Raw genomic sequence first — 14385 nt, forward strand, 5'->3', positions numbered from 1 at the left:
AATAAGAGCAGAAATTGATATAAATAAATCTGAAATCAAATGGATACGTACATAAGTTAGAGAGAGAAAAAATATTTTAAAATACCCAGATTATCGGTACTCCATAAATCAGCGGATTTGCTTCACTAATCCGCTTACGCCCAGCGGGGTTGAAGTTGTTTTGAATAGCACTCAGAGCAATAGTGATCGTAACTAACACTTTATGGACTCCAAAAATGTGATTTCGATCAACTTTAATTGCAATTTGCGGCGTAATTAATCATAATTAAGAGTTGGCGCAATGATAAGAATTGACCGTTAATTTAAAACGAATCTAATCGTATAAATTTTATTGAATTTGAGTGACATTATATTTTCCATAAGATGTGTGCGATGTCCTTTGCCGCGCGTGTATCTGTGTAGGGTCGCGTGGTCATCACATTTCATGATAACCTAAAAATTTGTGGAAAATGGAAATTAGTGGCTTTTTTGCTGTTTTGTCTGTTAGTTTTGCTCTGCTCTGGCTGGATCTCTTTTGTTTAAAGAATTACGTAAGTATTATAAAATCCTTAAATCTTTATTCTTTATGAAACGAATTGTTCATGCATATTATTACCTGTAAATAGTACCTTTTTCTTTTGCTTTTTAATTGTAAAGAATAGAAAATTACCATTCATTTTAATTTTTTTTAGAATAGGCTGAAAGTGATCTACAAAAAAATCATATATAACCAAAAGAAAGATATAAAAAGTGTATTGGCTAGTTGGAAGAAAGTCCACATTGTCGATGCATAATAAGTTTACTTTATAAACAAATATTAAGACCTGTATGGACCAAGTAATATAAAAATTATACAAAGATTCCAGTACAAAATACTGAAAAATATTGTAGATGCTCCTTGGTATGTGACAAACAGGGGTATACCCCAAAATCCCGAAAGCCAAAATCCCGACAGGCCAGAATCCCGACAGGTTTGACAAGTTTCTTTTTAACATATAATTACATTTATTCCTTGTTTTTTGTTTATGGCCATCTGTTATTTATTTTTTGTTACTAAACAAGTATTTTGTATTAAGTATTAAACAAAAGTCGGAATTTTTACTTATGCGAGGATTGTTGCATGTCAAGATTTTGGGCTGTCGGGATTCTGGCGTGTCGGGATTCTGGCGTGTCGGTGTTTTGGCCGTCGGGATGTTGGCTGTCGGGATTTTGGCTGTCGAGATTTTGGGCGGCACCGGGCAAACAGTGATCTCCATAAGGACCTAGGAATGGAACCTGGATATAATCATCAAGAAGATGGCAGGAAGTCACAAGCAACAACTTAAGTACCTACGAGAATATTAAGGAAATCCAGCTCCTCGATACTACTGGGTAAACTAGAAGATTGAAGAGGACAAAACCTTTTGAATTAGTTTGAGTGATAGGTGATAGTGAAAAGCAGAGCATAGTGCTTGTGTGCCTGTGTATGTTAGAATAGTGCACGATCTTGTTAGATTAGATAAGAGACGCTATGGGGTAAGCTCTTCATTTTAAGGAACAGTAGTAATTTAGGTTAAATTAAAATTGCTCATTGGTCAGTTATGACCAGATTGTAATTGTAATGTACAATTCAATACAATGAATCATCGTAGTGATGATTATGGAAAAAAATATATGACAAGATTTTGTGCAATAAAAATGTTTATATTTATCAAGGATGTATTATTTGGTATGGCCACAATGTACTTCTGGTATATCGTCGGTGATGTGACAATACCTCCTATCTGCTTTTTCATGAATTTTGTAGGAGACGAAAAACCATTTTTAGGGTCATCTCCTGTTTTCACATGTAATTTTTGACATGTTTTGTAGTAAATAGATAGTTGAATTTACTACAAAACATGTCAAAAAATATCATATGAAAACAGGAGGTGACTGTAAAAAAAGTTTTTCGTCTCTCTTACAAAACTCATGAAAAAACAAATCGAAGGTATTATATCACATCAGCGACTATGGGACTATATCCAGGGAATGTCTAAAAGTATACTGTAAATGTCCAAAGAACATTCGTAGACATTCATGGAATGTTCCAATAAGACATACAGGGAATGTTTAAAATGCTGACAGAGGACTTTCCTGTGACATTTAGGGGACGTTCTTGTGCTTTTGAGGACATTCCAGGTATGTTTTCAATGTCCTGTGTGTACATTCTAGGAACATACATGGAATGTTTGGTGTTATTAGGGTTTTAAGTCTAGACCGTTTTCGCGACCTTTTCCGTATGACCAAAATTGGTACTCCACGATAACATTTTTTTCTGCAAAACTGAGTACATCTACCATTAACACGATATTAACATACGTTATAACGTATGTTCTAAGTTCTGTAACTAAGTTCGGAAACCACTCATTACGTCTCAGCGTATGACACATACATATTAGAGGCATACGCATTTCAGTACTGTTTATTTTGCTACATATACCGTATTTACTATCCATTGTTGGCTTCTGTAATGCACAACAATTTGTCTGAATCGACTTCCGTAATGGTATGTACATATATTTTGGAACACACATGATAATATTCAAAATAGAAACATAGTCCTCAGCATTCAGAAGGAAAAACCTTGGTAAAAGCAAACCTAGCTTTGACATAAAATAATTAACTGCATTATAAATAATTGAGCCATATAACCGTGGCCTCTAATAGTTCTAATAATTAACAACTGTTTAAAATGTAGAATTGGCCAAGAGGTTTTAGAAACGAAAAAGTATTAAATATTTATAAGATTCTGACAGCAATTGGTTCATTGCTATAAAAAAATTAACTTACCCAAATATGGTACAATAATAGACTAAGAGTCGGTGTAGGTGAAATTTGCTAATCATTTTAGGCACGATAAGAGATAAGAGTCTATAACTTAAATAGTAGAACCTAAAAGAAAACGGGATAAATAAATTAAAAGGTACCCTCTCTCCCTCCCAAAATTCAATGCTTTTCATTTTTTTTAAGATTTATGTGATTAAAAAATAGGACTCGGCGTAATTTTAACCCACTATTCCCTTCCCCCAGCATCAAAAACTTCATTTTTCGTTTTTATTTTTTTAGGTGGCATTTTAGTGGTAGTGTATTTTATCAAACAGTGTATTTTTAATTTTTTTTTCAGATTTTTCCGGAAGGTTCGCCACCCTTCAAAAATCCAAAAAACTGTTTTTAGGGGGTTTTTGGGGGCTTGAACGTGTTTCTTCCATTTTTAAATGTTCTAAAGGACTCAGTTACTTAAATTTACAAAGCCAAATCCCCCTAAAAAACAGTTTTTCGGATTTTTGAAGGTGGCGAACCTTACGGAAAAATCTGAAAAAATTAGAAACATAGTGTTTGATTCAATCCATAAAATGATAAAAAAAGGCCTGCAGCCATCTCATAAAAAAGTTAAATTAAAAAAAATAGTTTTTTTGTTATTGACTAACCTACGGGTCTATAAAAAATAGACATGATTTGTAAAAGCCTCAACTACAATACGCATGTGAATTTTTTTGAAAGTTTAAAATTGATTGCATCCCACCTAAAAAAATAAAAACGAGAAATGAAGTTTTTGATGGTGGGGAGGGTGAAGGGGGTGGTGGAATAAAATTACGCTGAGTCTTATTTTTTAATCACATAGAACTTAAAAAAAAATGAAAAAAAATGAAATCTGGTAGTGAGGAAGGTAGTGGAAAGTTTGATGCGCCACTGTTAACGCATGTGCCACTAAAAAGTGACAGCACAGTGTTCATACGTTTTCTGTTAGGTTCTACTATTTAAGGTATAGAGCCTAAAATGATTAGCAAATTTCACCTATACCGGCTCTTAGTCCATAATACTTTTTCCTTGTATTTAATGTAATTGGAAAGTTAGACGTTGCACGAAGGTTAAATTTTTGTTTTAATTTTTCATAATTTAATAATAGATCTCAGATTTATACAAACTTGATATTTCAATCTGCATCAAATATAGTCTTTCAGACCTTGGTATAAAATCAAATTTAGAATATATGTGTTAACTTCATTTTTGATATAGCAGGTGAGTTAGTGAGTTCGTAGAGAAACGTTTATAATATGCTAAAAACATGGATAAAATTTGGTATTATTATAATCATCATCATCAATGGCGCTACAACTCTTCGTAAGTCTTTGCCGCGTTTACTATTGCCTTCCATATTTGTCGGTCCTGTGCCATTAATTCCCATTGTCGCACTCACCATTTTCTCTAGATCTTCTCTGACTGCATCTTTCCACCTTTTTCTAGGCCGCCCTACAGACCTTCTTCCATCTGACCTTTCCCAGAACACATTTTTTATAAGGCGATTGTCGTTACTGCGAATGACATGCCCTGCCCATCTGAGTCGATTAGCCTTTATATATCTGACTAGATTTTCTTTTTCGAATAGAGATTCTAGCTCGTTATTGTATCTGCGCCTCCATTCGTTTGTCACGCTGTCTCTGCAAGGGCCATATATCATTCGAAGGATTTTACGTTCCCACACCAGCAATTTATTTCCTTTTTTTTTGTTAGCGTCCATGTTTCGCTTCCATACGCGACTGCTGGTCGTATTATGGTCTTATACAGGGTGTCCAGAAACTCTACCGACAAACGAAGACAGGAGATTCCTCAGACAATTTTAAAACAATTTAACCTAATTCACCTAGTCCGAAAATGCTTCCTGGCCGCGTTCAGAGTGGACGAGCAAAGAGCAAAGAGCAAAGAGCAAAGAGCAACGAGCAAAGAGCAAAGAGCAAAGAGCAAAGAGCAAAGAGCAAAAAGTGCACGTTCAGAGTGGACGAGCAAAGAGCAAAGAGCAAAGAAGTGCTAATAGCAGGTAGTTACGCTAGACGAGAGTTTAGTTCTTTTCCACTCGGCAGTATGGATAGGAGCGGTAGGATATTTGCTCTTTACTCTCACAGTAGTCCATGTAGTGAGACCGCTCCCGTCTGAAAAAATTTCCGATTCGGTCTCTTTGTGGATTCCTATTTAAAAATATTTTAAAATTTCCTTTAAACAAATCTGAAGGGTGCCGGGCGGAATTTTTGGGCAGAAATTGTTTAAACAATTTTTTTTAAACAAATACAAAAGATCACGTTTTTTGCTCTGGAACATATATTTTTAAGTTTTGTGGGTCATTCTAAACAACAAAGGTATCTTGTAAATGTTCTCAAAAATTGATAGTTTTCGAGTTATAGGCAATTTAAAATCTGAAAAATGCGAAAATACGCATTTTCGAGGCCTAAAAACTCATATTTAAATTTGTATTTTTGAGGTTGCCAGATACTTAAATTGAAGTTTAAACATTCAGCTTCAAGACTCTGAAGAGTGATCGCATCTAACCTTAATTTATACCGTTGTTTTTTAATTGTTAAATATGCGTGTTTATCCGATTTTTTTGCCGGTGCGGCGCGCTCTATTTCAAAAATCTCCTATTTTCCTCCGAAAATTATTTTTTCTAGATTTTTTGGGATTTTCTAAATAAAATAAGTTTCTTGACATTTTTCTCAAAAGTTAAGAGTTTTAAAGTTATATTTAAAATCCAAAAATGAGTTTTTTATTAACTTAACTTTAAAACTATTAACTTTTGAGAAAAATGTCAAGAAACTTATTTTAGTTAGAATATCCCAAAAAATCTAGAAAAAATAATTTTCGGAGGAAATAGGAGATTTTTGAAACAGAGCGCGCCGCACCGGCAAAAAAATCTGATAAACACACATATTTAACAATTAAAAAACAACGGTATAAATTAAGGTTAGACGCGATCACTCTTCAGAATCGAAGCTGAATGTTTAATCATCAATTTAAGTATCTGGTAACCTCAAAAATACTAATTGAAATATGAATTTTTAAGCCACTAAAATGCGTATTTTCGCATTTTTCAGATTTTAAATCGCCTATAACTCGAACACTATTAATTTTTGGGAAAAATTGCAAGATACCTTTTTTGTTTAGAATAACCCAAAAAACCTAAAAATATATGTTCCGGAGCAAAAAACGTGATCTTTTGTATTTGTTTAAAAATAGTTATTTATGAAACAGTTCGTGAAGTATGCTTTTTGCGAACGCACGCGATATTTAGAGCACGAGCGACAGCGGCGCGAGTGCTATACATCGCGTAAGTTCGCAAAAAGTACTTCGTGCACAGTTTCATACAATATTTTATCTACTCTACCATAAACAAATAAAAAAACTGTAACTCTTCGTCACTGGAATTCATTTCTATTCTACAATTTTTAGAACTTTGACATTTAAAAATTCTAACTTCTTTCAAACCACAAAACTGTAAAAACTTTTGTCGTAATTTATTGCTCATTATGTCATCACCATGACAACGCCAAAGTTAAGGATATTTGATTATATGAAAGTGTGTTAAAAACAGTGCGAAAAAGTAAGTCCCATTTAAAATACATTGTTACTTCACGCTCACTTTAAACACTTCACGCACTGCTATCCATAATGACAGTATTCACAAACTAAAAACTTACACATAACATAACATAAGATAAAATTGTTTAAACAATTTCTGCCCAAAAATTCCGCCCGGTACTCTTCAGATTTGTTTAAAGGGGACATTTTTGAATAGGAATTGACAAAGAAACCGAATCAAAAATTTTTTCAGACGGGAGCGGTCTCACAACATGGACCAAAGAGTGCGAGCGGAGAAATCAAACTTGTTTGGTTTCGCCGCTTTGCTCTTTGCTAGCACTCTGTGTACCTCCATTTCCCAGTATGAGTTTGATTTCTCCGCTTTGCTCTTTGCTCCTTGCTCTTTGCTCTTTGCTCGTCCACTCTGAACGCGGCATAAGGGAGCTAGAGCTCTTTGAAGATGGCGTCTGGTAATTAGTTTTTCTTAAATATCTCCAGAACGCTTCCATGTAGAAAAAAGAAAATTGGTACACTTAATTATCTTCCAGGGATAAATCGATTTTATCCATTGTGAATTTCTAGTACCAGTCATAGGCGTACGTTTTGGGTGGGGCAACGGTTATTTTATCGCATTACTTTTTTGTCTTTAACTTATAAGCATTTTTGAGCCTCGATTTTTAAAACATGAGGTATTATAGTACTAAAAGGTATTCTTACTTTAAGTCGATAGGATACACCGTTTTCTAGATAAATCAATTTGAAAATTTTTCGTTTTTTAAATATCAAAAAAAAAATTAAAAAAAAAACTATTTAGAAAAACGAAAACTGGTACGTTTATTTATATTCCAGAGATGAATCGATTTCATTAATTGCGAATTTCTACTACCGGTTATATGCGTCCGTTTTGGGTAGGTCAACGGTTATTTTATCGCATCAATTTTTTGTCTTTAATTTTTAAGAATTTTTTACACGAGATTATTAAATTATGAGGAATTCAAGTACTAAAAGTTACTCTTGCTTTAAGTTCGCAAAATACACTGATTTTTTTGAAAAAATGTTTCAATTTTTTTTTCAATTTCAAGGAACGAAAAATTTTCAAATCGATTTTTCTAGAAAAGGGTGTGTCCTACTGACTTAAAGCAAGAGTACCTTTTAGTTCTAGAATACCTCCCAATTTAATCATCCAGTATCAAAAATGCTTAAAAGTTAATGACAAAAAAGTTATGCGATAAAATAACCGTTGCCCCACCCAAAACGGACGCCTATGACTGGTACTAGAAATTCACAATGGATGGAATCGATTTACCTCTGAGAGATAAATGGCTGTACTAATTTTCGTTTTTCTAACTAGAAGCGTTCTGGAGGTATTTAAGAAAAACTAATTACACGACGCCATCTTCAGAGAGCTCTAGCTTCCTTAGGAAGCATTTTCGGACTAGGTGAATTTAGTTAAATTGTCTTAAAATTATCTGAGGAATCTCCTGTCTTCGTTTGTCGGTAGAGTTTCTGAACACCCTGTATATCTGGATCTGTGCACCTCGTGAAAGAAGTTTTGACTTTATTAGATGTTTCATTGCAAAGAAAGATCTGTTTCCCGCCATTATTCGCGTTTCAACTTCTCGCTCTAATTTGTTGTCATTTGTGATTGTTGCTCCTAGATATTTAAATTCTTTAACCACTTCGAAGTTATGATCGTTTATAGTAATATTTTGTCTTATTCGCCGTCGTTCTTGTTTTGAGTCGACCATGCATTTTGTTTTGTCTTCATTTATTTTTATACCGATGTTTAATGCAGCTTCTTCAAAGCTCGAGAAAATATCCTTAATTTCTAATGTTGATTGTGCTACTGTGTCTACGTCATCGGCAAAGGCGAGTATGATTTTTGATCCCCGAGCAGTTATGTCTGGTTTGAGTTTTGGTATTATTATATTAATGCTTAATGCGTAGCTAATTAATTGAAAAAGCTCCATGCCTTTTTAACCTAAAACAATATGAACACAGTTACAAATTTTGGGCCGGTGCGATGGGCAATGTGGGCAGATCCATGGCCAGTACAAAGATATTGCCATGATTGGTAATGTACTCCACTATTTTTTATTGGGAGCAGGCTTAGATGAGGACTTTTAAGATTGAATTGTATATCCCAAAAATTAAAAGGATTCAGAGAAGTGAGCTTTTCAGGGGATGTAGAGCTAACCGTACTGACACAACAGATGCAAAGTAGAACCCGCTATAGATCCGAGTACCACCAATAGACTCAATGTTGAACGCTGATTGCACCAGGGGTAACCTCCTGAAGAGGGTATACATATAACAGTATATAGTATCAGTATTTAGCTCTTCAACTAATGATGATAGGAAAATGTGGTTCTGATAGAAGGAAAATGACATCTAGGTGACACCTGACTACGTGACATCAAGTATTGTACAGGACTAAATCTCCAAACCTTAAAAAGAATAGCACATAATAGAGACGAATTTCTAGAAGTCATTGCCAATATCCATTTAAATCCTTATTTTCTGCAGAAGTATGCACCTTCTTTTTACCATAATATCAACCGGATCTGCTAAATAGTGCTTTTTTATTTAGTTTAAACTACATGTTTATTATAAAACATCAAATAATTTAATATAGGTACATACGAACCATATTTTCTATTCGAATTTTTCAGCGAGAAAGTAGTCACGTTTAAAACAAGTTTAATAAAAAATATTTTTCAACTTTTTTGTGTAAAACATAATTTCCTGCCATAACACACCGTAGAAAGTTGTGTGTCATTGGACGATTTTTTGTACGTGCAGAAAATAAATAATATATTTCTTGGCATGTTAAGGATTCAGTTAAACCCACATATAAGAAAAAATATAAATATTAATTAATTGTTCATATAAAGGAATAAATATGGCTTGACATAAATTCGATATTATTTAAGAGAAATTCGTATTTTTGATTAGTGTTATCGAAAAAGGGTATGTTATCATAATGAAGTTGTGAAAAGAGGTTATATTCAGGCCAATCGCCTTTTTAGTATTCCATTTAGACTTAGGATAAATAGTATCATCTTGTGTTGCAAAAGAATGATTCGAAATTTATAGAATACATTTATCTCTGGAAGATAAATAGGCGTTCCAATTTTCGTTTTTTTAAATCGAAGCGTTCTGAAGATATTTGAGAAAAACAAATTCAAAGACGCTATCTTCAAAGAACTATATCTCCCTCAGGAGGCATTTTCGGACTAGGTGAAATGGGCTAAATTCTCTTAAAATTATATGAAGAATCTCTGGTCTGCGTTTGTCGGGAGAGTTTTTGGACACCCTGTATATTCGTGCTACAAATTGAATAATGAATTATTAGGTTTTTTAATTATAGTGGTTAAATAAGTTAATTGTTTACTCAGCTTTTACGAGCATCAGATTATGTAATAAGTGTAATAAATTAAGGAAACAATAACGAGGAAATAACATATATGTAACAGATTTATAAATTTCGGTAGTGCTAATTAGGTTTAATCATTAAAAAACTTACGTCTTCCATTATGTAATCCAAATTTAAGATATCGTTGTTGAAGCAATCCGTCAACCACCTCGCGCATATGTCTCTGTAAGTATATTCTACATCATCGTACGTTATCGTCATGTTCTGAATGTACTCATCCAACAATCGCAATTCCTTCCAAACGTTGACTCTTAGCATATTTTTCTCGCCATCTTTTGAGGTTAGGATCACTCTTCCAAAACGACCTGAAAACACCACAAATTATAAAATTATCAGTAAGCAATGATACCGCTGGTTAGAAATTACGTGAGAGAATGGTAACCGTTTTGATTTATTACGAACGAGAATGTCATTTAGCGGCTTTTATAAATATTGTCCGGACATTCAAAGATTTTACATTTAAGAAATCGTTTGACGTTTGTCGTTGAAACATGGTACCAGAAAATTCGTCGAAAAGTCATTTTTCAAACACAAAATATTATTTTTTTCAAAATACAAAATTTTTGCTGAAAATCCACTTTTAAGATGTCTCTGATATCAGAACCGAGCTTAAGCCGACTCCAAACTTATAAGAGAGCTAACTTTACCAACTTATAAAATACGTCTAAATCAGTGGTGTCATTAATCGAGGAAATGAAGCATTTTGGCTCGCAATTTTTTCGTCCAACATGGATTTACTTGAAATTTTCACAAAAGGTAGGGAATAGTCCAAGGATCATTTTCTATCTATATCATGCCGCTGTACGCTAAAACCTTGGGGGTGGTTGCCACCCCATCTCGGGGGTGGGAATTTTTAATTACATTTTAACCATGTAAATTGATGTAAAAAGTAATTCTAAGAAAAAATGTTTTTTACATTTTTTTCGTAAAACTAATATTTTTCGAGTTATTCGCGCTTGAAAGTAACAGTTTTTCGATGAAAAAATCGACTTTTTTAGAGGGTTTGTGAGAATACCTCGAAAAATATGCATTTAATCAAAAAAACTGTAGATATCAAAATTGTATCTTTTAGTAATACAAACCAAATTATTTTTCTGTAATATCTTTAAGACTAATACAAACCGAGATACGGCATGTTAAAAGTTAGCTTTTTTCGTCAAGTGCATAATTTGAAATATTCAAAGTAAAATAACGGAAAAACTTTGCATTTTTCGAGGAAAACTTAAATAATATTTTTTCAAGTATATAGTAAGGGCTTTTAAAAAATAATAATTAAAAGTTTCTAGCCTGAAAATTAAGCGAGTTATGATCAAAAAAATGTCGGTACCTGCTATTCTCTATGAAAAAATTAGTGAAAAGAACCCCCTAACTACCCTCCTAATTAAAAATTGGTCTTCACTATTCTGTAATTTATTTTCCATTTGTATTATCAATACACCCAAGAAGTTTGACATATTTAAAAGTGCTAATTTTAAAAAAAATTGGAGTTTAAAAAAATTAATTTTTTGGAATTTCTCATTTTTTACCTTTTACTTCAAAATATCTCCGAAAATACTGGAGATAATAAAAAAAATGAAAGATCACTAAATTGTAGCTATTTTAACGGAATGGGACGTTTCGATGCCGCCGGTTCATCGCCGGCCGTTTCGATGCCGCCGGTTCATCGCCAGTCCATTTCATCGCCGTCATATCTCGCATTTCCTAGAATTCCTAATTAATACTAAAAATAACTAATAATTGTAACTGTCGAAAATTCGGAAATATATCAGATAGCGATTAATTGACATCGGCATCGAACTGGCGGCTTCGAAACGGCGGCGATGAAACGTCCTAGACCCCTATTTTAATAACTAAAATTCCCTTTTACATAGATTTTCATTACAGTAAACAGTTAGCGAGATATAGCTATTTAAAACCTCTATTTACGAGAAAACACCCCCTTATTCGGCTGATAACTCGAATAGCGAAGAAAACTCGAATATTTGGGTCACCAGATTCGAGGACAAAAATACGCGTTATTTCAAATATACTGCAGAGAAAAATAGAAAGAAAAATGAAGGGTAGAAGTCCAACCCGTAGAAGAATGTCATGAATTCAAAATTTAAGAGAGTGGTTTTGCTGCACCAATAATAAGCTCTTTAGATCAGCTTTGATTAAGTTCAGGATAGCCTTGATGAGTTCCAATAGGAATGGCACAACAACAAGAAGACAAAAATATTATTTTCAAAAACATAAGATTTTTTACTCTTTCATAATCTTTTATTCTTATTTCCTCCAGTGCCACGCATAATAAACACTTTGTCATCTCCATATTGAATACTTTTAGAACATTAGAATCATATACATTATTAACGTTCTGAAGCCATTTTCTTATGATATCTTAATAAAATTTACTATTTTTTATTGGAAATAAGCCACATTTTACTTTAAAATAATTTTATTTGACGTTTCGACTTCCACTTCGGAAATCGTTCTCAAAATACAAAACATCGATATGTTATTAATGTTATTTTGAAATGTTATTGTTTTTCTTTGTATAATATGTAAGAAACACCTTACACGCAATAATAACTTATCTTTTACTATAATATTTTACAGATCATTTAGGAACAGATAAAGTTTTCATTTCAATCTCTTCAAAGTGTTAAGCATTTAACAACTATTAATATGGTGATCTCTTTAATTTTATAATAATTATAGTTTCAGTAAGGAAGGACTTATTTCTTAACTAATATTCATGTAAAATTGTATCTTAACATGCAAGAATTCAACTGTATATAGACCTGGATCCCGCGTACCAAAAAAAGTTTATTAATAGCAAGCTGAAAATGTGTTAATAGCTTAACGGTGTCTAGTCGTACAAATTTTGATGTACGGGAACACTGGAACAGGGGAAGTTTTAATTGGGGAACAATTTAAAAATTTGGAACGTCAGATTACGAAAACGTCCCATGTATTTTGTCCGACAGAACATTCAATTGATTTGTTACCCTTTCATTAAACTCTCATGCAACAATCAGACTGCTATTACTAACCAACATACTTCCTGTCGTTTAACATGTTCTTCGTGTTTAACTTATTAAAATCCCCAATTAGTGATAAACACCAGTCTGATTTTTTCATGAGAGTTTGATGACATGGTAACAAATCAATTGAAAGTTCTGTCCGACAAAATACATGGAGCGTTTTCGTAGTCTAAGGTTCCAAATTTTTAACCTGTTCCACAATTAAAACTTCCCCTGTTCCAGTGTTCCCATACATCAAAGTTTGTCCGACTAGGCCCCGTTAAACTATTAACAAATTTTCAGCTTGCTATTAATCAACTTTTTTTGGTACGCGGGATCCAGGTCTATACGAGTATATCTCGGTTTAAGCGCAAATGAGCTGTTAAGTGAATTAACAATTTGTGTAATAGTAAAAAAAATAGTAAGTAGTTTGTACCATATTATTTCGCAAAAGTTTTTTTGTATTGCCAGTAAGGTGTAAAATAATTTTTTGTAAGCAAGTTTGAAACTTCGTTTGATGGTATACTTGACATACTTTTCTGTAATCATGCTAATCATACATAAGTCTGTATTTTAAATTTGTATTGGTACATTCATATCTAGGTATAGTTGCAGATGAACGAAGAATTGATGAATTTGGAATGTAGTGGACAAAGGACAAACTTAGCGCTTGGATAAGAACAACTCAATCTTTAGCTTATCTAGGAAGATGTCCTGTATTTAGCTCTAAATATTGTTCTGTGAGTTTTATGTTTTGTGTTTGATGTACATACACCTTATTAGATATCAGATTAAGGATTACCCTGAATTTTGGGAAAATATTATACATATACATGGGTATGCACTGCAAGGGCGGTCATAAGGGGGGGCCATGGGGGCCATGCCCCCCCCCAAAGGTGGCAATGCACCTTAAATAAACTTGTCTAGTAACACAGGATAATGTTATGATAATATATTTTAAATTATTTACTCTGTATATTAATTATTTTGAATGGATTCACATACGGATTTTGAAATACCTAGATACTGCAATCTGTAATAATGATAATTAATCATAATGCCTGTCTCTTCAACTCTGGTTACGCCAATGCAAGTGCATCGCCTCCCGCGCGAATCCCGACACCGGCGACGTCCAGTGTAGAAACAGAAACATAAGAATGCCTATGTAAATATTTTTTTATGGAAGTTATATCGTTGTGTATTGTGTAGAAATTTGAACGTTCTGAAGTATCTATCGTCTACCCGATATACACTATCGTATCGTAGTTATAGAGGTGACATAGGTGCAGTGCACTATATATATTGCCGGATTGTAATCATCATTTTATTCCAGGGTGACAGGTGAGTAAAAATCCATAGATAGGTTAGGAATAATTTTCTGTTTGCTAACGGAACGAATACATCAGCAATGAGTAAATAATACTCTGCAGTTTTCTCTCGTCCAGCGCAAATGTTCGCTATATAGGATGCTATTTCGAAATACAAAAGTTAATAGATTCCGATTTGAACGAAAAGTGACTGCAAATTATTATTAGGCTCAAATTAAAAAACCTGGGCATATCCATCTCTCGTTTGGCCGGAATCACAAATGTTCTT

At 33.3% G+C, this 14385-nt stretch overlaps 1 protein-coding gene across 1 annotated transcript in view; it reads right to left on the bottom strand.

The window, feature by feature from the left end:
- Positions 1-14385, bottom strand: part of LOC114331488 (patched domain-containing protein 3) — a 378804-nt gene that overhangs the window by 137895 nt on the left and 226524 nt on the right. The window contains exon 3 of the mRNA XM_050642776.1: positions 9875-10089. Coding sequence (XP_050498733.1) covers positions 9875-10089 — 215 coding nt within the window. The remainder of the gene's footprint in view (positions 1-9874; positions 10090-14385) is intronic.

Source organism: Diabrotica virgifera, chromosome 2, assembly GCF_917563875.1.
Source record: "Diabrotica virgifera virgifera chromosome 2, PGI_DIABVI_V3a".
NCBI classification, from domain to species: Eukaryota; Metazoa; Arthropoda; class Insecta; order Coleoptera; family Chrysomelidae; genus Diabrotica; species Diabrotica virgifera.